The sequence below is a fragment of the Equus caballus genome, chromosome 31 (assembly GCF_041296265.1).
Source record: "Equus caballus isolate H_3958 breed thoroughbred chromosome 31, TB-T2T, whole genome shotgun sequence".
Classification (NCBI taxonomy): Eukaryota; Metazoa; Chordata; class Mammalia; order Perissodactyla; family Equidae; genus Equus; species Equus caballus.
Genome location: NC_091714.1, coordinates 17,349,403 through 17,373,132, shown reverse-complemented (window position 1 = coordinate 17,373,132; position 23,730 = coordinate 17,349,403). Strand labels below are relative to the sequence as shown.

General features: G+C 49.3%; 1 protein-coding gene across 8 annotated transcripts in view; it reads right to left on the bottom strand.

The window, feature by feature from the left end:
- The window catches only part of ZC3H12D (zinc finger CCCH-type containing 12D), a 31,297-nt gene extending 8,006 nt beyond the window's left edge, over positions 1–23,291 (bottom strand). For 2 of the 8 annotated variants that reach the window (XM_023633065.2, XM_070256515.1), the window contains exons 1-3: positions 22,986–23,291; positions 14,546–14,921; positions 3,704–3,843 (exon numbers count right to left, since the gene is read on the bottom strand). In XM_023633065.2, coding sequence (XP_023488833.2) covers positions 3,704–3,843; positions 14,546–14,850 — 445 coding nt within the window. In that variant the 5' untranslated portion in view covers positions 14,851–14,921; positions 22,986–23,291. Of the gene's footprint in view, positions 1–3,703; positions 3,844–14,545; positions 14,922–20,008; positions 20,181–21,280; positions 21,541–22,985 lie in introns of those variants that run through there. The other 6 variants (XM_023633068.2, XM_070256517.1, XM_070256514.1 and 3 more) reach the window with 4 other exon arrangements.
- Positions 23,292–23,730: the final 439 nt, after the last annotated feature.

Sequence of the window (23,730 nt, the reverse complement as noted above, 5' to 3'; positions counted from 1 at the left end):
CTTTGAGAAATAGAACACGGCCTACACTTTTGAAGTCCCCATTGCCCCTCCCAGTTCGCATCTCTCTCCACTCCCCTTAAGTTAACCCAATTGTTAGAATTTTCTATTTATAATTCCCTTGCTTGTATTTTTAAAATGCATATGTATGTATCTCCCAAAAGAACTATTTTCAATGTGCTTATGAACCTCTAGACTTTACACAAATGGAATCACACTGAACACATTCTTGTGCAACTTGCTCTCTTTCTTTAACGTTGTGTTGGTGAGGGTGGGCACGTCCAGATGCTCAGTGCTGGTGGTTCTGCATGTAAGTCTCCAGGTGCAGAAGCACAAGGGTTTCTCTAGGGCCTAGCTCCAGGAATGCAATTGCTGAGTTATGGGGAAAGGCACTTTATAAGATAACGCTGAATTGTTTTCCTAAGTGGTTACTAGGCAGCACAGCATTATAAATTGGACATTTTCAGGTTTTGAATTTGGGTCAATCTGGTGGGTGTCAGCTGGCCTTTTACAGTGGTTTTATTTTGCATTTCTCTGGTTACTAATGAGATTGAGCACCTTTTCATGTTTGTTGGCCATTTATGCTTTCTCTTCTGTGAAAGGCCTATTCATGCCTCAGCTCATCTTTCTCTGGGTCCATTCCCTTTGTCTTATTAATTTGGGGAGGTTCTCTAGAGATTCTGGACTGTAATCTTCACCAGGAATATGGAATGTATAGTCTCTCCCAGGTTGAGGCTCATCTTTGCATTTTTTTGCCTTTGCCATGTCCATTAACAAACAGAAGCTTTTATTGTAATGTAGTCAAATTTATGAATCTTTCCCCCATCAATTTGTACTTGCTGTGGCTTGTTTAAAAATTCCTTCCCTGCCCTGTAATGACGTCCCCACTCTTTACGCATACTGTATTTAAACATGACACAACTGTTGAAAGCCACCATTCCCCATGTTCAGGCCATAAAGAATTATTTGGGGAAACCAATTCAGAATGGATAACTGAACACAAAGATCTATCCCCCGTCCTTCCCATAATCCCATTGAAATGACAGTAAAGAAGTACAAAATGGGGAGGGGATCCATAATCACATTTAAAATGGGCTTGGGGATAGCAGCAAACTCGGGATTCTGACAAATTTTAGGAAGACAGGAAACAGGTAGGATCATATTGATCCTACGGTGTGGAGGGAGCCACCGTCCAGGATGTGTGAACAAGGCTGAAGTGGAGGTGGCAGCGTTTTCCCTGAAAAGTCCTCGAGGAATTCAGGCACGGGGAGAGGGAGGGAAAGTTGGCAGAAGGCGGGATGACTAATGGGAGGGCTGCTCGTGGGGCAGCTACACCCGCTCTCTTCCTACTCCTGCCCCATGTGGAGAACGAAGATAGAACTCGGAAGGAGGAGGTTTCCATGTGGCCTTTGACCTCGTAGAATAAAACCTTGTGGCACTGGAATATGTGGTGGGCAGCGGTGCCCAGCTGCCCGCCCCTCCATGCAGGGTATGCTGAAGCGACATTTGTGGTCAACACCAATGGTCAGCCCTGCCAGTCAGGGAAAGAGCCCCGTACTAGGAGCAAAACCCCATGGCAATTGCACAGACATATACTTAACCAATCTAGTTCTTTATTCACAAATAAAAACTGACAACCAAAGGGTCACCAGACTTTTGAGAGTAATATCTAACAGCACAAAAAGAGAGGGAGAGAGATTAAAAAAGAGAATTGACCCTCGGAAAAATAAATATGATTCATGGAACTTGAGAGAACTTTTTTAAAAAATCTATATTCATATAGAAATAGTCAAGAAGATACTGATCCATAAGATGAAAATAGCATTTTTTTTTTCAAAAATAAAGAGACAGAAAGAGAGAGAAGCAGCAGCAAATGGTAACCACTGATAGAATTAAAAACAAAACTTTTGATTAAAAAGGCTGGAAGAAAAAGTCAAAGAAATCTCCCAGAATCACCAAGAGGTCAGCCCTACCACCACTGACTTGGCTGAAACAATGCCAGCCATGACTTAGCATCTGACTTCTTGTTACAAGAAAGGCAAAAACGAAAAACAACAACTGAAAAATCCTCTTTATTTAAACCACGATGTTCCATTATTTGTAGCTTAAAATAGTCTTAGCTGATACAGGAATTAAAAATTTAAAAATCCCTCAAAAAGACAAACAATGCTATTAAAAAATAGGCAGAAGACCTGAATAGACATTTTTCCAAAGACATACAGATGGCCAATAGGCACACGAAAAGATGCTCAACATCACTAATCATCAGGGAAATGCAAATCAAAACCACAAAGAGATATCACCTCACACCCATCAGAATGGCTATCATCAAAAAGATAAGACATAACAAGTGTTGACAAGGACGTGGAGAAAAGGGAACCCTTGTGCGCTGTTGGTGGGAACGTAAATTGGTGCAGCCACTGTGGAAAACACTATGGAGGTTCCACAAGAAACTAAAGAAAGAACTATCATATGATCCAGCAATTCCACTTCTGGGTATTTACCCAAAGAAAACAAAAACACTGATTTGAAAAGATATATGCACCCCTATGTTCATTGCAGCATTATTTACAATAGCCAAGATATGGAAACAATGTAAGTGCCCAATGATGGATGAGTGGATAAAAAAGAAGTGGTATATACAAATGACGGAATACTACTCAGCCATAGAAAAGAATGAAATCTTGCCATTCGTGACTACATGGATGGACCTAGAGGGTATTACGCTAAATGAAATAAGTCAGACAGAGAAAGACAAATACCATATGATTTCACTTATATGTGGAATCTAAAAAACAAAACAAATGAACAAATAAAACAAAACAGAAACAGACTCATAGATACAGAGAACAAACTGGTGGTTGCTGGGGGGTTGGGTGAAATAGGTGAGGGGACTAAAAGGTACAAACCTCCAGTTATAAAATAAATAAGCCATGGGCATGTAATATACAGCACAGGGATTATAGTCAATAATACTGTAATAACTTTGTATGGTCATTGATGGTTATGAGATTTACCACGGTGATCATTTCATAACTAACATGAACGTCGAATCATTATGTTGTACACCTGAAACTAACATAATATTGTATGACAACTATACTTCAGTACACATAAATAAATAAAGTAAAAGAATTCCCTGGGTCTCAGTTTCCTTTTCCTTTTTTTTTTTTCCTTGAGGAAGATCAGCCCTGAGCTAACATCTGCCACCAGTCCTCCTCTTTTTGGCTGAGGAAGACTGGCCCTGAGCTAACATCCGTGCCCATCCTCCTCTACTTTACATGTGGGACGCCTACCACAGCATGGCTTGACAACTAGTGCGTATGTCCACGCCCGGGATCTGAACTGGCGAACCCCAAGCCAGCAAATCCCAGGCCACCGAAGTGGAACACACAAACTTAACCACTGCACCACTGGACCAGCCCCACGTTTTCCTTTTTTTAATAAGAGATTGGATGAAGTAATTTGCTCATTTATCTAGTCAACAACTATTTATTGAGCACCAACTGCATGCCAGATGTCATGCTCGGTGCTAGGGCTGTGGCAGTGAACATTCATAGTCGTAGGGCCCCGTGGAGCTTACATTGCAGCGAGGAAGACAGACACCATCACACAAATAGCTGAGGAGATAACTGATTGTACTCGGGGGGGTGCGACCGAGGACAGGTGCCCAGTACCTCTTGAGTGTGCATCTGCTCCAGCATACCTCTAATAGGCGTATCAGACCTTGGTGGGTCTTTCCTCCAGGAGGGGACAAAAACTTTGATGTAGGTGTGTCCTCTGTCCCTGAACCAGTCCACAGCCAGCTGGATTCCCCGGCAAGAGAAGGCTTCTTTATTTCCATGGCTACAAAGGGAAAACAAACAAATCTGTAGAGACACAGAAAGGGGGCCCAAAGAGTGATTTCCCCTGGGGATATCCTGGCTCACAGTCTCATAACCAAAGGGAATCAGGCAAGTTAATAAGGATCAGCATAACATGAAGGCAAGTAGCTACCTGCTGAATACTCTCTAAGAGAGGGTGGGAAATGTTATTGGGCTTCCCAAGTCCAAGAAAGGAGGCCCACGTGCCCCACAAATTCCACAAAAGACAACCATAGAGACAGGAAGGAGAGTGTGGTGTGAGAGGAGGCTCAGGACCAGGCAGGGCCTTGAGTGCCTTCTTGAAGATTCTTCCTTTCTTGTAAGAGGAATGAGAAGCCATAGACGGATTTTCAGATCGAGGGTAGATGTGATGTGATGTGATCCAACGTGGGTTTCAAAAAGCTCAATCTGGTAGCACAGAGGACAATAAATTGGGAGGGAGCAAGAGTGGGCATGGGGTACCAGTTAAGGAGCTGTCGTAGTCGAGACGGAAACTGACCGTGGCCTGGCCGGAGCTGGTGGTGGTGCACAAGGGAGAAGGTTGGTTGAACTTGAGAGAGATTTAGAAGGTAAAATCTCCAGCACATGGTGAGGACTGGATGCAGAGGTGATAGAAGAGAAGCTTTGAGGATGCTTCCCGACCTCCGGCTTCTGTAACTGGAAGGTGGGCTCTTCGTTGAGTCAGGGGATTCTGGAGCAGGACAGGGTTTAGAGGGAAAGAGACGAGTTTGGTGGCAGACAGTCACTGAGTTGGGGAGCCTTTGTGACCTCTACGCAGAAATGTTCAGTAAACAGCCAGGGTTCAGAAAAGAGGTCTGTGAGGAAATGTGTGGGTCAGCTGGGTAAACCCACCGTGTGGAAAGCACTGCCTGATTGCCTGGGAGATGGCAGGAGGCCCAAGGAGGGACCTGGGAAACTCTGGAACTCAGTAGCTGGTTACGAGTGGATGAGCACAATCTTACAAAAGAGACAGAAAGGATCTATCAGGGAAAAAGGAAGTAAACCGGAAGACTGCTACATCGTGGAAGCCACAGAAGCAGCCATGTACGCTGCTCTGAGGGACCCGGGAAGCCTGGAAACATCCCTCAGGCTTAGTCAGTGGAGGTTGGTGGTGTTTTGCTGGAGAGGGAGACAAGTGGTCAGGTTTGAGATATTGAGAAGGCAAAATCAACTGGACTTAGCCACCAATGGGATGCAGCCTGGCCTCAAGATTAGATCTTTCCACTCACGGCTTCCACCCAGGCACCTGAACTTCCCTCAGTCCTTTACCCTGTCCATGCACCTTCTTCCACATCCACCACAGGGCCTTTGCACCAGCTATTTCCTCTCCTCTCAGCTGAGTCTGCTCCTCCTCCTCCTTCAAATCTCAGCTTCATCTCCACATCCTCAGGAAAGCAGCCCCTGACCCGTAGACCCCATCAGATCTCCCTGTCCGGAGTCCTCACAACACCAGACTACTCTTTTCTGGCACTTATCGCTGTTGAATGTTTACACCCGCTGTGGGATGAATCAGGTCTCCCTCTCTCTGAATCATAAGTTTCTTTTGCTCCCCACGGAATTCCCAGCACCTAGCATGGTGTCTGCTAATAGGCAAGGGCTCAATAACAACGTGTTGAATAAATGAGTGACTGGGAAGAAAGTGGTCTCGAGAGCAGCTGGAGGAGGAACTTTCCAAGCAAAGGGAAGAGTTGGCTGGAAAGACCCTGATGCAGGAAAGACTTGGCGTGCGGAGGGACCAAACAGAGAACAGTGCGAGTGGAGCATGTGGAGTGAGCAAAGGGGCGAGTTGTATGAGGTGAGGTGGGAGGGCCAGGGCATTCCTCCCAGGGATCACCATGGCACTCCCCCTCTCTGGGGAAGCCCGGCCTACAGCACTGGCCCACCTGTGGCCGGGGAGAACACTTCCAATCGTCGTTACCGTGCTTTGTACGTGGCCTCGCCTGCTGTTTTCTCAGGGGGGATCAGGACAGGTCCGGGTCAACAAAGAGAAAAAGGGAGTTTTGGGAAACACTGATGAGTAGTATTGGAAGCCAGGCTTTGTGGGGCTACAAGAGAACTCTGAATTCCTTTAGCCTCCGTAACCATCAGGAACCAGGCCTTGCCACCCAGATCTGGAGTGTCTTCCAGTTTAGAGAAAATATCCCTCCAGCCCTTGAGGCCGAGCCTGCGAGGCACATGCAAACAGGAAGGGGAGAATGTCAATGGGGCTGTCTGTGGTAAAAGGAAGAGGAAGTGGAAAGCCAGCCCCTTCCTCCCCAGTGGAAGTCAGAAAAAAAAAGGAGCTGGAGGGAGAATGAGGAGGTCATTCCCAGGGTCCTTACCACCACCACCCCCACGTCGCCCGCGTGCCACCCCTGCTCCACCGTAAGGGGAGGGGAGACGCAGAACATCAAGATGGGCATGAAGAGGAGGCTGAGTCCTCGTCACACAGCCTGGGTGGGTTGCAAGCTTCTCAGAGAAATCCTGGTTTCAGAGGGCGGAGCATCCCACAGGCCGCAGGGCTGCCTCACAAGACAGGTGACCCGAAGCAATGAAACCGGCAGAGAGTTAGCCAATGATGATTAAGTAGCTAGGAACTAAAGGTTTTTTCCTTTTCGCAATTACTGATTATAGCTTTTAGCTGTTTAACTCGCCCGTTGTTAACGGTGCTCCTTAGGCAGTATGTTCTCTGACTCTCACTGGGCTCCTACAGATAACATCTCCCTGGAGCCTGGGTCACCACGGTAATGGGTGTGTGAGCAGTTTTTCAGGAATTAGAACCCCTTGTCCACTTCAGGCCTGTTGAGACCACCAGCTCATTAACCCGGCCCACACAGATGTCCAATAAGCAACCTTTTGACATCAAGAGGCTAAAAACTGCACCCTCAGATCATGCTCACACCGCCACTTTGTGAACACGGGTCCTCTGAAGAGGCATGGAGTCTGACAACGCAGTACAGATCATCAATTCCCTCACCTCTCCTCACCTCCAGTCACCTCTCTCCACAGTTCAGACCACCTTGCCCCCATCCCATAAATACCCCTGAGTCCCTATTTTTGGGGAAGCAAATTTGAGGCTCATGCTCTCACTTCCTCGCATGGCTAGCTTGTGAGTAAACCCTCTCTCTGCTGCAATCTTGTCGTCTCGGTGTTTGGCTTTCCTGGGGGCGAGCAAAAATGAACCTGGCGTGGTAACAGCAAGAGCCCTGGCTCCCTTGCGTGCCCAGTTCTGGAGGCTTGTCTGAGGCCGCGGGATGAACAAATACATCCGCATGAGGAGGACAGAACTTTAGGCCAGCATGGCTTCTCAAAGGCCAAGTGAGACCAATGACTCCTCTATGTTCACCATTCCAGAAGCCAGGCCAGCCCAGCCACTCTGCAGCAGAGCCCAGGGAGGGTCCTAGAACCCCTCTCCCAGCCAAGAGCAGGTCTCAAAGCCTCCAGATGCCATTTGGGAGAGGAGCAGGGGAAGGGAGAGGAAACGTGAACCCGGAGTCGTCCAGAAGAAAGAAGACACTGAGATACCACAAACTGGCAAATTGAGGTCTGCCCCTCCCCACTACCTTAAAAAGTAGGGAAGAGACTACATCTATCCTAGAAAATAAGGTCTATTTTCTGTGCACGTTGAAGCAGTAATGTGAAAAATGGATGACACCCCCACCTCCACCCCTCGCCCCAACACATGCATCTCTTGGCTGCAGCAAAGTCTATCCTAAGGGGGTTCTCAATAAATATATATACCACAATTCTTTTAAAAATTGTTTCTTGAGTCCTCTCTTTTCTGTGACTGCACATCTGTTTTTAGCTGTTCAAAAGCCAACTTTCCATCCCAAAGACCTTTGATGGGTGTGTGGCTAGAGGAAGCACGTTCAGTGATGAGGGAAATTGAACTCAATTCCTGCGAGGGGGCAAAGGTGAGCAGGGTGATGACTTCTGACGACTCTGGTGAGAGCCACAGCCTGCAGTAGCCCTGGCCAGGGGCGTGTGGAGGGGAGGGGGTCGGAAATTCAGGTATTCAGGAAAAGAAGAGCTGAGGAATGGTGCCTCCATCAGCTTCATGCAACACAAAACAGACCCCAAGGCTTATCTGACACAAGACTCCAAGGTGGCGGACACTCGGCCAAGAATCTCCCAAGGGAGATAAGTGCCACTAAGACGACGAGACGATAGAGCAAGCTCACAACCACTCATAGCACCTCGGTACAATCAATACCTCCCTCTCTTCCTAAGAAATGCTCTCCCTTCCAGCTTGGACTCCAGGCACAGGGCGGTCAGGGACGGACCCCCAGAACTGCTAAGGTGGTCTCTCCAGAATGGAAGATTTTCATTCAGGTCTACTGTTTTGCCGGACTGGATTCCCACACATCCAACCCCGGCCTCTTCTCATGAGCCTTCTAGTCTCTTCTGAGATGTGAAGATTGTCTATTTTTTCAATCCTTGTCCTATCTTTTTACTAACCTCAAAATCCCATCATGGCTGCCATTTCTGACCCCAGAAAGCCCCAGGCGATGGCAGGATTGATGCCTCAGGCAGGGGTAGTCCTCACCACATGGTGATCTGTCTCTGGGGGCCAGCAGAGCTCCCAGTCCAGGAAGAAAGCATCCACGGGCACCCTGGGAGCCTACTCTCTGGCACATGGAGGGAAATACATAAGCAAATGTATCCCTTCCCTCACACATCCCTCCATCTCCCGACCTCAAGTTACGAATGCTGCTTCAGTGAAGCTCTGTGCTGGGTACTCAGAGAGCAGGCAGCGAGCAGACCTCACCCTTCTTGGAGCTCATTTTTCGTATTTTTGGAATCCTGGGTACCAGGCCACTTTGTACATGTACCCCATTTCATCATTACAACAAGCCCTTGAGGAAGTGACCTCTGTCCCATTTTACCCTTGAGGAAACTAACGCCAAGAAATGTGCCCAGCTTGCTGATCCAGCAGCAGACGGCAGAGCCCGATCTCTTGGGCTGCAAACTCTCCCTCCTCATCTCCATTTGTTCCATTTATTCCTGCTCCTCTCCAGTCTCCGCCTCTTGGATCCAGACGGCAGCTCCTTTGGAGCATGTTACCTGCCGTTAAAAGCTCGAGCTTGGGCAGGGACCTTATTAACGGTCCCTGAGAACCAGTTTATCAAGCAGCAAGCTGAGAACCGAGCCCTGGGAAAAGGAAACAGGAGTGGGAGGTTTTGAATAAAGAGAGGGTGGTAAGGGGAAGTGGGTGGGTGCCCGAGGCAAATTTTGCCTACATGGGGCCGCCGCAGTTACGGTAACTAAACCATCTCATTGGAGCCCCACTATTGCCCAAGAAGTCTCTGCAGAAGTTAGCGGCTCACAAAGCAGCCCCTTCAGGGTTTGAGACATAAAGGGACACCACTGTTTCAACTGTTTCTTATTTAGGGTTAAGTTGCAAATGCTCCAAAAGTGGAGTTTATAGCCCTTCTCACCAAGAGATCTCTCCCCAGCTCAAGTTGGGGGAAGAGAGAGGGTGAGCAGGGGCTGCCCTGGGCACCCTCATCTTACAAAGGAGAAATGGGTACTGACTTGGGCAGGAGCCCAAGGCCAACATTGGTCACAGGGAGTTCAGAGGCTCAGAAGCAGGTCTGATCCCATCCCAGGAGGTCACCTCCTGCCCATAACCCCCTGAGAGGGGCCGGATGAAAACTCCCAGTGTAAGCCTGAGCTCCCTCACCACTGAAGATCCGTTCCCCCAGAATAAGCCAGATTCTGCTGAAGTGCCTAAGACTTTAAAAAGTAAACAACAATCACCCAAACAAAAACCCCTGTACCCCAAAATGAGGACACATTCAAATGAAACCCTTGTTTGGAGCAGTAAGAGGATGTGAAATTATCAGGTGGTTTTCCCCAAGCTGAAGTCCTTCCAATCACGCCTTTCCTATATTTGCCTACAGAAAGCACACCACGGGGGGCGCCGGTGAGTCCGCCTGCCCCCGGCAAGGGGTCGCTGCCCACAGCTGGCACATGAGAGTCAGTGTTCTTCCCAGACACCAGGATGCAGGTTTTAACCGACCTTCAGTGAGAGCCACCTTCTGTTTAAAACCTCCTGGACATTTTTTCTTAAGGCCAAGTGTATTCAGCTCACATCTCCCTCTCTCACGTACACACACACACACACACACATGCATGCACCTTGAAGGTGTGGGGACCGTGCTTGGAAATCATCTCTGTGCCACTAGTCAATCAGAGCCACCATTCCATGCACCTGTGACGCCCTGAGAGTTGGCAGCAGCAGGAGCGCATCCTGGGCACCAGTCCTGCAAAGAGTACCCAGGGCCCTGGTGAGGGAGCGGGCCCAGCGCATCCTGTCTGCAGCAGGCAAGTCCAAGTTCGGGGCTCATCCTGCTTGGGAAGGGCTCTGGTCAGCACAGGCAGGCTTTGGCCCCAGGATGTGGCATCAGGTCTCCCCTTGAGACCCTTTTCAAGGCTGGTTGGGGGGAAATTCAGAGGTACGTGGTGCTGGAGGTAATGCAGGGCTTTGAAAAGGGCACTGAATCCAGAGCCTTGCACTTACTGCTCTGTGACCTTGGGCAAGTTACTCTCTCTGAACATCTGCAGAAGAAGAGAAATCCCTTCAGAAGTAAATGCATTTATTTCTTTCATGCATGCATAAAATGACCACCTTGAATCCTAGCATGTTAGACTTGGAAAGCCATTTAAGACCATTGTTATTTAGTCCAACCTCTTAATTGTATAAACAGGGGCTCAAAAAAGTCAGGTGACTCACGCCGAGGTCACACAGCTGGTAAGCTGCAAAGGTAGAGCTGTACAGACCAGCACGCAGACTCTCACCACATGTGGCTATTGACACTTAAATTCAAATTAATTCAAGAGAAATACAATTTAAAATTCAACTCCTCGGGAGCACCAGCCACATTTCAAGTGCTCGGTAGGTCCACATGGCAAGTGGCCACTGCAATGGACAGCACAGGGATGGAACCTTCCATCATCGCAGAGAGCGCTGTTGGGCAGCTCCAGCTAAAGGTCAGCACTCAGGACTTCAGACTTTAAGCCCCACATTCCATCTCCTGTCCCTGACCTCCCTGGTTTCCTATGTGAAATACAACAAGAGATTCAGCAAAACTACGGGGCAAGTCCAAGGTCTGGCTCCCCAGGTCCCTATAGCATGCATTTCCCCACATTGCAACTTAGTGTTCTCAGTGAAGCATCCATCAGTTATGAATTGATAAACGAAGCCATCAGTCTTCCTTGTAAGAGCCAGTGGACTCCTTTTGAGGTCACAATGAGGAGACAGAAGGCTTTTTTTAATTTGGTGGTGTGGTTCTATTCAAATGCCTTGAGGACAGATGTGTCTCATGACCCAGGCCCACTCGTGTGTGCTCCCAACGAGTACCCTCCTACTTCTTTGAGAAAGCACTTGGCCAGGGACCCATGCTGTGAGCTCCAGAGAGCAGCAGTCACTCCAGGCCTACTGGGTTCACCCACGACAAACAGCACTGGGCTACACATTCTGAAGCTCTGGGGAGAGAAGCCCATGGAAACTTCTACACTGGGTGGCACGGTGGGAACACAGGGCTGGAGGCCAAGGTCTGATGGAGCCAGTGTCGACCTTGGCCAAGCCCACCTAGCCCCTTCCTGTGCTTCTTCCTCTCTCAACAAAGAGGGTCAGATGCAAGGACTACGGCCAGCTCTAACATTCTCTAAGCTAACAGAGGACACGTGTCTTAGTGCCTCCCACAGAGCATGACATTACCCATACAGAATTTCTCGTTCTGCATCAGTGGTTCTCAACATTTGGGAGATCACAGACCCTTCAAGTACCTATTGAAAGCTATGAATCTTCTCCCCAGAGAAATACGTATATGTCTACACATTCCACATTTTGTATATCATTTCAGGCCATTGCAGGCTTTGAAGACGGAAGGGGCCATGAGCCAAGGAATTCAGGTGACTCCTAGAATCTATCTTATCATCCCCTAGAGCATCCAGAAGGGAACACAGCTCTGCCAACACCTTGATTTAGCCCAGGAAGACCATGCTGGACTCTGATCGCCAGGATCACGAGACAATAACATTTGTGCTAAGCCATCGTGTTTGTGGGCATTTGTTACTGCCGCAATAGGAAACTAATACAGATTCTGGTCTTTAAAGGTCCACCGAAACACAGCTTCCCAAAGACAACGAGAAAAGATTTGCTGAAAAGTCAGGCTGTCGTTCTCCGTGAGCAAAGACAGACGCTGCCCCAGGCTCCAGGAGACAGAGCCACAGTTGGCAACGGGCACCCTAGACGATGCTGCTGTCAACAGAAGACACTTGTCACCTGCTCAGGGCAGAAAGGACATGTGTCCCAATCTGTCTTTCAAGCTCCCCTCTGCCCCTGCCAGGACGAGACAGCACGTGAAGCAGTATCATCTTCAAAATAGAGAACAGCAATGTCTGCGATACTACAAAACCTCAGCGTAGGAGAGTTTCTAAAACCATGTTTCTGAGGTTAATTGAGTTTTGATGTCAACAGATAATAACTAGATACCACATTAGGTTTCATCCATCCATCCTCTCTAAAGGGTGAGCCCCACACTTAGATCCATCCTTCACAACGGAGGATCCAGCAGAGCCTGAGGGTCACGGGTCCTGTTGGAACACTGGTTGGAGGACACAGTAGGCATGACTGTCAAAGGAGCAGAGGATGGAGCTGAACCTCAGACCCCGTCTCCCTTGCAGACTTGCCCTTGAACAAATTTAGTCCCACAATCAAGCTGTGGTTGTGTCATTCATCTCTTTTTGCTAACGAGGGGAATCCAGGGGATGGGGGCAGTGGTGATGTTTGTGTGTGTGTAGACATTTGTATGCATACATGTATGCTCACCCACACTGAGAATACACATGGATACACGTGTTCTGGTTAACTGAGCTGATTTTTAGGCAGCAAGTGTGCGAAAGCATTTATGTTCCAGCACATTCTTCATAATAAGCCTGAGTGATGGTTTCCATTTGTAACCCATACAAATTGAGCATGAAGGGATTAAACTAATTACAGTTGTGGGAGGCTGGGGGAGGCAGGGGGGACTAAATGGATTTACCCAGAACACATCATGTGCAAATAGAGGATGTGGTTTAAGTTTGAATTCCAAGTAACAACAGAGACTTTCACCAGAAGAAAACCCTCCATCACCATCGTATCACAATTCCTTAAAAGCATCTGGTCCCCAAAGAGAGAATGCCTACACTTTCCTGTAGCACCTGAAGTAGTCTTTATACCCTACAGCCAATCTGCTCTTTTGCTGGAATCCCAGACCTCGGATAATCTTAGGGCTGGAAAGGTCTTCGATTTAAGCGACATCATCCTACATTCAAAGCCCTCTTTCCATTGACGCCCAGAAGAAGTGCCTCGTCCAGGTCAGATAGAGGACAGGCTCCCTCTCACACCCATTAAACCTTCTCTCCAGGACCCTCAGGACCTACTGGATTCTTTAAAATCCGTTTCACTCCCCCAGAGATCTTGAATTAAGTGGGATTTCATAGGCTGGCCTGTCTGGTGCCTACACTGGAGCACATGCGAGAATGTTGTAGAGACCTGAGGACCAGCTCTAAGCCCCAGGGAGTAGGAAGGTTGACATGATCAAGCCCAGGGAGACCCAGCTGGCTGACACTTGAACAAACACTCTCAGGACACACCAAGCAGGGCAGGTAGGAACAGCCCCCAAGGCTGGGCCATCTTGGGTTGAACACTCCGAAACTTCCGTCCCTCAGTGCCCAATCCAAAGTGAGCCAAATGCCCAGGGAAAACCACTCGGCCTGTCAGCCAAAAGACACCCTGTTGACACATTCAGGACTGCTGCTAACACTGCTTCTCTCCATTGCCACCCACGGCTCAGCTTTCGAAAAGGGAAGCACATCTACTGACAGCTGTGAGGGACAGACCGACTCCCTGTGGGCTGCCCTTTGCTCGGCTGCAATGGAGCCAGGTAGGAGATTAATGCCCTTGGTTGGGCAAGGCCCTCTCCTCGCCCAGCGGGGCATGTGGGTGAGGCTGCAGAGATTCTCTCACAGCTGAACTCGGTCAGGCCAGGAAGGATGACAAGGTGGGGCACGATGCTCTCGTCACCGAAACACACGAAGATGTCAATACACAAACATTTACAACTGTGTCTGCAGCTTGGGCGCCACAGGCCCACTTCTCAAACCTGGCTCGGGAACCCCACCAACCCCAGCAGAGGGCTTCCAGCGCATTCAAGTTCAAGTACACTTTCCCATCTGATTCTCATAACCTCGAGGGAAGTAGAAGAGCTGTATCTCTTGGCTGTGTCACGGAAGAGGAAACTGAGATACCACGGCTTTTCCAGAGTCACGCAGCTGGTCAGGGACGGCCTCCAGACAAGAAGCCACATCTGCCAAGGCCCAACCCTAGGCTCCTCCCCAATTATCCACTGCCTTCCGCAGAGAGGGCCTCTCTCTGAGTTACTGTGATAATAGCTACCTCTTGTGGAACCCTTACTCTGTGTCCAGCACCGTCCTGGGCATTTTGTGCCATTCCAATTCTTACAACTACCTTTATTACAGTTGGAAAAAGGGAGGCTCAGAGAGGTTAAGTGGCTTACTTAAGGCCACAGAGCCTACTAAGTGATGAAACAGGGATTCAAAGCCCCAATCATTGGCCCCAAAGTTCTTTGGACCAAACCACCGAGAAGAGGAACAGTTCTCCTCCCATCCCACTGCTACAGGATGAAGAAAGCTACCTCATTGCCACGTTGCTGCCGTCGATCACTATGGGTCGCAAGGAACTGGCTGGGCCTCCGCACTCCTCTTCCACCTCAGCCCCTAGCCCAAACTGGGCGGAGTCTGGGGGTCCGCAGGAACCCCTGGGGACGAGAAGGGGCGCGGCGCTGGCCTCTTGGGCCCCTGGGCGGCTGCCAGTCTGGATCAGCTCCTGCAGTGCATCGTTGACCAGGGCATCCTCACCCAGCTTGCCCAGCACCTTGACCACGTCCTCCCGGCGGTAGCCCAGCTTCAGGAAGAACTCCATCTTGTTCGAGCGCTCCATGCTGTGCCCGCCAGGCCCCTGGCGAGGGTCTTGCCCCTGGCTTCCTCCTGGCAGAGCCCCACTGGCATGAGCTAAAGAGAAAAAGCATCCATCAGGTGTTTTCTGGCAGCCTGGCCTGGAGGCTGTCGGGTTACTGTGGGCAAATTACGCATGCTCCCGCCCCACCTTATCTGTCAGGAAATCGTGTCGGAGCCTGGTCCCCTTGGGGATTTTCATTGCTCAGTGTGGTTGGCGAGCCACAGATGCAATCATGCTGCTTTTACTAGCTCCAGAGGCCTTCACCTGACATGCGCCCCGCAGGGGTCACCCGCCAGAGGCACCAAGGACAGCTGAGCAGGCCACCCAGAATTCGGGACATTTGTGCACAGCCCAAAACAATGTTTCTGACGCTCTGTCAGGGGCTGAATTGTGTCCCCAGACTCATATGTTGAAGCCTAACCCCCAAGCTCAGGATGTGACTGCATTTGGAGCCAGGTCTTTAAAGAGGTGACTAAGTTAAAATGAGGCCATTGAGGTGGGCTCTGACCTAATACGACCGGTGTCCTTTATAAGAAGAGGAGGTCTGGACACAGATGGGTACGGGGGAGACCACGTGAAGACACAGGGAGGAGACGGCACCGCCAAGCCAAGGAGAGGCCAACCCTGCCAGCACCTCGATCTCAGACTTCTAGCCTCCAGAACTGGGAGGCAACAACAATAATAAATAAAATAAAAATATACGTAATAAGTACCGAGTCTGTGGTCTTTTGTTTTGGCTAGTTCCAGCCCTGGGAAACTAGCACAGCTCCCGGCTGAAATAGGGAAGACTGCTCCCCGGTGAATTCCATTGCAAGAAGCGCAACCTTCAGATGTAAATTCAGCTCTGTGCACTGGCGCAACTTTCCCTAGCAATTAATTCAGACCATACTGAGCCTCTAAAATAGAAGGTCCTAACCCAGACTTGATCCTTTCCAGCCGGGCGTCACTGGCTGGTCTACACCCTGGGGCTGGGGGGGGGGGGGGGGGGTGCGGCGCTGGGGGCTGCAGCCTGACAGACGTTCACAAAGAGATGATGAAACCGACAGGAACACCCTGGACGGCCTGGGTCCCTGTCTCTTTTCTACTCACAAAGACCTACATTTTTCAAAAGACATTTTAAACTACAGAAATAATCATGAAAATATACTTCCTATAAAAAATGGAAACAACGCAGAAGTGTAAAGAATAGAAGGATGTAATGTCTCTCTATGCGTACCCAAAATCCCACGTGCCTCCATTGCTAAGTGTTTGCACCCTTCCAGAGCTTTCTCCATGCACCCACTTGCATATCTAATAGATACACACATGTATTGTTTGGGGGGTTTGTTTTTACATAAATAGTGTCATACTGTATCTATTGTTCAGCAACTGGCTTTTCTTAATAAAAATGCATCTTAGAAATCTTTCCACACTAGTTTATCTGTTCTGCTGCCCAGTGTATCCCCAGCTTTTAGAACGGTGCCCGGCACAGCTGAATCTCAAGGCATATTGGTTGAATGAATGAGTGCTGTTTAACCATTTGCCAGATGATGGAAATTCAGACTGTCTTTCATTTTTCCCTGTTACATATCATGCTCAACGAACATTGGTTACACACCTGTCTCTTCACTCTGGCCCTTCTCACTATCACAGGTTCTTTATCTTCAGATCCTAGTCTCCTACTGGAATCTTCTGCAGTATTTACATCTCTCTTCTTGCTTCCCAGCTTGGCTTCCCATTCTCTTGCAGGGCCTCTCTCCACAGTGCTGGCACCCGAACAGAACTAACAATGACTGGGTCTGGCAGGTGAAGGGCATTTCTCAGCCAACCCTCTAGGGAGACAGGCCTCTGCTGCAGCCCCCACTTGTCACCCCCCACTCCACCTCGGCCCACTGCCTGCAGAAACACCAAAACTCCCAGTGACCTCCTAACTGCCAAATCCAACAGCATCTCCACATTCCTCGCCTTATACAACCTCTCTGCTGCTTTCAACACTGTGGACCACTCCCTTACTTGTTATTTTCAATCAAAAAATTTTGGATCACCTCTTTCTTGAAACTCTATTCTCCCTTAGGTTGTCCAGCTTGGCCTGAGTCTCCTCCTAAGTCTTTCCAGCTCTTTCCTTAGTCTCTGCTCCTTTGTTCAATGATGGGGTCCCGCCTGGGCCATCTTCCCTCCTGCTCACGCCCTCCACCAGCTCTTGTATCCATGAGCCCACAAGTGTACTTCCGGCTCAGACCATTTGCTAAGCACCGGCCCACAGTTATAACCGTGGGATGAACACCACGCAAGCTGTTTGAATAAAGGGCTATGGGAACTCAGATGCTGTCATTCACCAGAAATTTGCTGAGTCGACTTCAGTGGTTCTCAAAGTGTGGTCCAGGGAAACTTGGGGGAGCCCCAAGACCCTTTCAGGGAGTCTGCAAGGTAAAACCTATTTTCATAATAATACTAAGGCGTAATGTGCTTTTTTTTCACTCTCTTCCTCTCACGAGTATACCATGAAGTATTCCAGAGACCACGTGCCACGTGATACTGCAAAATGCAGAAGCAGATACGAGAATCCAGCTGTCCTCTATTAAGCCAGATATTAAAAAGATTTGTAAAAATGTAAATCGGTGCCAGTCTTCTTACACATTTTTTGGTTTTGAAAATGGATATGTTTTTCATAAAAATATATCATGTATATTAACATAATTGGCTTATTATCATTTAAAAATAAATGAATATTTTTAAATTTCATAGTGTTAGTTTCTAATAAGATACATACCGATAGATACAACCTACATGAGCAAAAGCTCTTTGGGGTCCTTAACAGTTTCTAAGTGTGAAAAGAGGTTCTGAAACCAAGAAGTTTCTTCTTAAATCCAGAGCTCTCCAATAGGTATTTCCAGGTAGATGGTTCCGAGTATGTGGCCTATAGACGTGTCACCCAGGGCCCCAGGACAGAGGCCTGGTGTCTTTCCACCCCCTTAGGCTGGCCCCTCTCACACCCATCACCTACTACCCACTTGCCCACCCAAGCATCAGTCCTACATTCTTCTTTTCTTTTTTTTTAAGGAAGATGAGCCCTGAGCTAACTGCTGCCAATCCTCCTCTTTTTGCCGAGGAGGACTGGCCCTGAGCTAACATCCGTGCCCATCTTCCTCTACTTTATATGTGGGACGCCTACCACAGCATGGCTTGCCAACCAGTGCCATGTCCGCACCCGGGATCTGAACTGGCGAGGCCCAGGCCACTGAAGCGGAATGTGCCCACTTAACCGCCGCGCCACGGGGCCAGCCCCAGTCCCGCCTTCTTCATCCTACACGTAGTAACAATGCAACAGGCTCCTAAGGAATCTCCTTCCTCAATCTCATCGGGCCCAGCCCCCATTTGTAGCCAGCATTGCATTTCCAGAACAAGTTGTACCATGTCACCCCCCACTTAGAAATATCCTCTGACCCTGTGTTAACTACAAGAACGAGACCAAATTCCTGAGCAGGCTGCTGAACTGTCACAATGCGGCTGACCTCTGTCCACCTCACCGCCCATCCCAGGCCCTCCCGGCCCTTCTTCTAGAGCCATGCCGAATCTCTCCCGGCTCCCCAGGCATTCCAGAACATTCTATCACTGTGCACATACCCTTTCCTCTCTACCTGTAGTGTTCTGTTTTGTTTGCTAAACTTCAAGATTCAACTCAAATGCCACTCAAGGCAGTCATCCCCGACTCCACAGCTATAAGCAGGAGCTTGGTCACGGCATCCACCGGCACTTTGTTCACACCTCTGTCATGACGCATTTGAATAGTCACTTATCCATTTCTCAAGAAACTGCGAACTACATTCCAACCTGTTTGCCTCGGAATCACCAGCACCTAGCAGAGAGCCTGGTGTATGTGAGGACTTGAATAGGTTTTTCTTTAATTAACACCCAAAGTTGAAACTATCTTCCCTCCTCTAACATTTTTCTCAGGTTCCCAGTCTCATTGAACGGCATCCCCCAGGGCCCAAGGAAGGAATCGCAAAGTCATCTTTGATGCCTCCCTTTCCCTCACTTCTTCATCGAATTGGTCATTAATTCTACCCTCTGGACATTTTCCATAACCACTCTCCCCTTTGCACTCACACAACCACCACCCTAGTTCATTCATTCATTCATTCATTCACTTGTGTGGCAAATACTTACTGGTGACCTACTGGCCACCAGGCACTGTGCTGGGACTCACTTCTGTTAAAAAAAACAAAACAATACACAGTCCAATTTCAATTCTTTCACAACCTATTCAGGAACACAGACCAAAATATGTGAACAACAAGCCATAAATCATGATGATAAACACAGTACTTTTGATTAGAAAAACGTGCTTTCAAAACACAGGTGAGGAGTGACTTATCTTCCTCTGAGGGGGAAGGAGAGGCCAGAAAGGCCCTCAGAGACCTGGGCAAGCGGCCGAAGGGTGGCGGCACCTCTCCTGGGGCCTCCTGGGGGCCTCCTCACCGCATTTCCTCCCCAACAACTCTAATCAAGTTAGTCCACTGATCAAAGACTTCCACGTCCCTCCATCCCATGCAGAGTAAGTGTCACAACTTTCCAGTATGAGAGTCAAAGCCTTTAACCATTGGGCCTGGCCCACCTTCCAGTCTCACTGGCCACGTGCCTCTAGTCCAGCCCCACCTTCTACTCCTTGACTAGTGACCAGGCCTTCTCTCTCAGGACAGTCGTCCCCTCGCGCTGAGATCCAGCTTTGGTCCAATCTTCTTGGAGGAAGAGGACACCTACGCGGCCTGACAGGCCAGCCTCACACCAGGTGTTGCTCGCTGTCCCCAAAAGATCTGCAGGCCTTCACGGGGGCTCCTCTCTCTGCCTGAAGCATCTACCCCTCCTCCACCAGGCCTACCCCCACTGTCACATCTTCCGAGAAGCCTTCCCAGTCGTGAGGGCCCAGCTCCACTCCCCCTCCACCCCTCCCTGCTTATGTGCGCACTTATGTGGCACTTATTTTGGTTTGGAAGAAAGAGAGGGAAGGGAAGAGATAGGAGGAGTGGGAGAAAGAAAAGAGAGGGAACTAAAGTGAGAGAGAAGGAAGGAGAAGAAAGACAGTCACAGGCAACATGACCACAGAGTCCGTGTTCACGTGGGCCCTTCATTGTTTCCACATCGTTCATCCGGAGACTCTTACCGGAAGCTCCTATCCTCACTGGTGGGTAGACAGGGTCGATAAAAGTATTCTCTCTTCACAGGTGAAGAAACCAAGGCTCAGAGTGAGGGCTATACAGCTAGTAAATGACGATAAGCGGACGCCAAAAATACTGTGCTGCCTTGAGTTGTGTTCAGGACGGAGGCCATGTCCTGTTATTGCAGGAATGGAAAAACCAAAACACGACTGGGTCAGGTGACTTCTCTGGTCACAAAGTAACAGCTACAGGGAGAGTCTGTGTTGTTTTGTAACTTTGCGTCCTGGTGTGACAGAAACGTGAACATTTTCAAAATGAAACAACCTGGGGCCCTTACCTGGGGTGAGGGAGCGCGGGGGCGCGTGAGGCCCTGTCCCCCATCCCCTGCGGGTGTCCACAGAAGCCTCAAGTTCCGACAGAGCTCCTTTTCTGAGGAGACTTCTGAAAGCTTACGCGTGGGACAGGAGAGCTGTTTTTACACAAAATTAACTGAAAGAATTCACCTACTTCACAGGCTATTTTTCCCCCCTTGAGACTTTAAAATGAACTTCATTTCCTTTTAAAAGTTCTAAATAAGGGAGAAAGCTGGGGTGCGGAGCTGTTCTCAGGAGCCTCCCCCGGCCCCCAGGTCACAACCCTCCCTTTCAGATGTGAGGCCTTCGAGCTGCAACACTGCCAGCAGCTTTTTTTTCCTTTCTATTTTTAAGACCTGAAAGTATGAACAATTTCAGTTTTCTTCCTCAATCTTGACTGGAAGTCACAAACAGCACAGATGACTAGTAACACTTTGAAATCTTGAGCGTCTCGGCACGAGCTCTGACCATGGTCAGCATTGCAACACTCTGCTATGGTTAGTAGTCAAGGCGACCTGGAGATGTGTGCAGGTTGAACCAGAGTTGGAGGGAGCCTAACGCAACAGCGTGGAAGGAAGGGGGGAGGAAAGGCGGACCTCACAGATGGAACGGTGGGATCAGATCAGACCTGGTCCTTCTAGAATCAGCCAATCCAGGCTGAGGGCCCCCAGGCAAAAGATCTGTAACCCCTGACTGGAAGAGCCCCTGAGGAAAAGAATAAGAGAAACTGAAGGAGGAGAAGGTAAGACGGATAAGATGTGGCGAGACCGAGTAGCTCACAGCACACAGGATTCTGTGGTTGTAAGGCGCTTCCTTGTACATCATCTTTGGAAATCCCAACGTCTCTGGGAGGTGGAAAGGGTTCCCTCATTACTCACGTTGCAGGTGAAAAAACAGAGGAAAAGAGAGGTTTTGCTGACTTACCCAGGAGCCCACAGCTAATGAATGGGAGAGACTAGACTCCCAAGGGCGGCGATTCCTGAGGTTGCCCAGGCCAGAGGCTGCTACCCAGGGCCACCGATCGAGAGCATTCCACACCTTGCCCCTGACCCCCTCATCTGTTCTGGGTCATCTCTGCCAACTCCAGAGCAATCCAGCACGTTACAGCTGCCAGAGGTCACCCAGCGAGATGGGGAGGAAGTTCTTCCAAACAGCGTCCGTGCAGAAGTGCCCTGCTTCAGCTCGGGTCTGGAGCGCCTCAGCCGGGCTGACAGTTAGGTTTTGGGGAAGTCACTGAGGGGCAAGGGCTTCGGCCCACGAAGACTGTGTTTTTGGCGGGCCCTTTTTTTTTCTTCAAGGGAATTATAATTTCTAAAGTTGTGGTAAAATATAACAAAATTTACCATTTGAACTATTTTTAAGAGTGCAGTTCAACAGCATTAAGCAACCACTGACACCTTCCATTTCCACAACTTTTTCATTTTGTAAAACTGAAACTCTGTCCCCATTAAACACTCACTCCCCCGCCCCCACCCCCCAGCCCCCCACAACCACCTTTCTACTTTCTGTCACTAAGAATTTGACTCCTCTAGGGACCTCACATAAGTGGAATCATACAGTATTTGTCCTTTTGTGACTGGCTTATTTCACCTGGCGTAATATCTCCAAGATTCATCCATGCTGTGGCCTGTGTCAGAACTTCCTTCCTTTGCGAGGCTGAATAACTAATATTCCATTGGGTGTATACACCACATTCTGTTCATCCATTCACGTCCACGGACACTTGAATTGCTGCCACCTTTTGGCTGTTGTGAACAGTGTTGCTGTGAGCATGGGTGGCCTGGCCTGGCCTTTTGTTTCTCCTTGGAACTGGTCCCCGGCTCTGTCCTGCTATGTATTAGTTTGGGTACACATACAAGTATTTACAGCCCAGATCCCAGGCAACTGTGAAACAAAGTTGGGAACAAACAAAACGGTCTGCCGTATCCCACTCCCACCCTATTCCCATGTCAGTGTTGGCACGGCCGGGCGGGTATCGCCTGGCCTTGGGGGGGAGTTCATCCCCTCGGGGGCATGGCGGAGGTTTCTAATGGCTGCAGGGAGTTTGCCAAAATTGCCTTCACTGCCATCAGATTAAGACTGATTTCCATGTCCCCATAGACCTTCTGGAAGCCCACAGAGCCAGCCTCTAGAAGAGATGGTGTTTGGGGGGGCTGCCAAATGTCCCTGATCTGCCAGGAAACTAGACGCCCCCACATCAACATCGAGTCCAGAAGGTGCTTTCAGGAGTGTGGAGACAGGTTTAAAATGAGCCTCACGGGCCTGATCCTTCTGATTTCATGAAACTAAATGACCTTCAAAGACCCCAGCAGGAGTTTTTACTTAAACTGAAGTGCTTCCTCTGCTTAACCCTTCTCCCACAAAAACCATCTTGAAATTAAATACATTGCTAAAACGAGCAAGGATTTCACCTAAAGGAAATTAAAGATGCTTACCTAATTTTTTTTTTTATCTGAGCACTTCGAATAATTTAAGGTGTGGGAGATCAGGTTGCTCAAGATACCACTCATCCCACAATGCTCCCTGACCTGCCCCCACCCCCGTATATTCTGTCTCTCTCCTCCCACCCCTGGACCGAGTCTCCACAGTGTTTGTCACACTGACTAATGACCAGGGGACATGCACTCACCAGCAGGGCGTGTGCCTCAGGCCTTCACAGTGGATATCAGGACTCCCTTCAGCTCCCTGGCTGCCCGCAGCTGTCACACGGCTCTCCTCCCAGCTAGCCAGGTGTCACCAAAGCCAGGGAGCGCAGCCGGGGCTGGCCACACGGCCGTTAGGAGCCACTTCATGCCAGCGCTCCACTTCCTGGATGCCAGAGTCACGTTCGGCTGCAAAGGTAGTTTTGCTTTGGGTTTGAAAAAATGGAAAGGAAGAAGCAATCAACTGAGGGTGGGAGACTTGAAGCCTGTGCCTCAGCGTGAGTCACCGAATCAAAGTTCAACAACCACATGCAAAACGACCTCTCCGCGAAGGCGAGGGCTGGCTGCACAGGAAAGCCAGAGAGAGTCAGAGAGAGAGAAAGCATTAACCATCCAGGAGAAAGCCTCTGTCCCAAGTTCCCCCTCATGCCGCCAGCCGAGAAGAGCATCTGACCCCAGATGCTCCTAAGGGGATGCTCCCAACTTTGTAAACAAAAACACAGCCTGCAGGAGAGAAGAGCCTCAGGAGGAGGGAGCGAACAGAAATGGCTGCACAGGGGCGTGGGCGTGGAGGAGAACCCTGTACCTCCCATTACAAAGAGTCCCAAGCAAGTCACAAAGGTCTTCAGGCTGGGGAGCCAGGACACTCGCCTCTGTTGGGGATAACATGACCCTGGGCTCTCCTTGCTGCAGCCCTGCGTGGGGTTGGTGGCTGCTTCTCCCTCCCTGTGG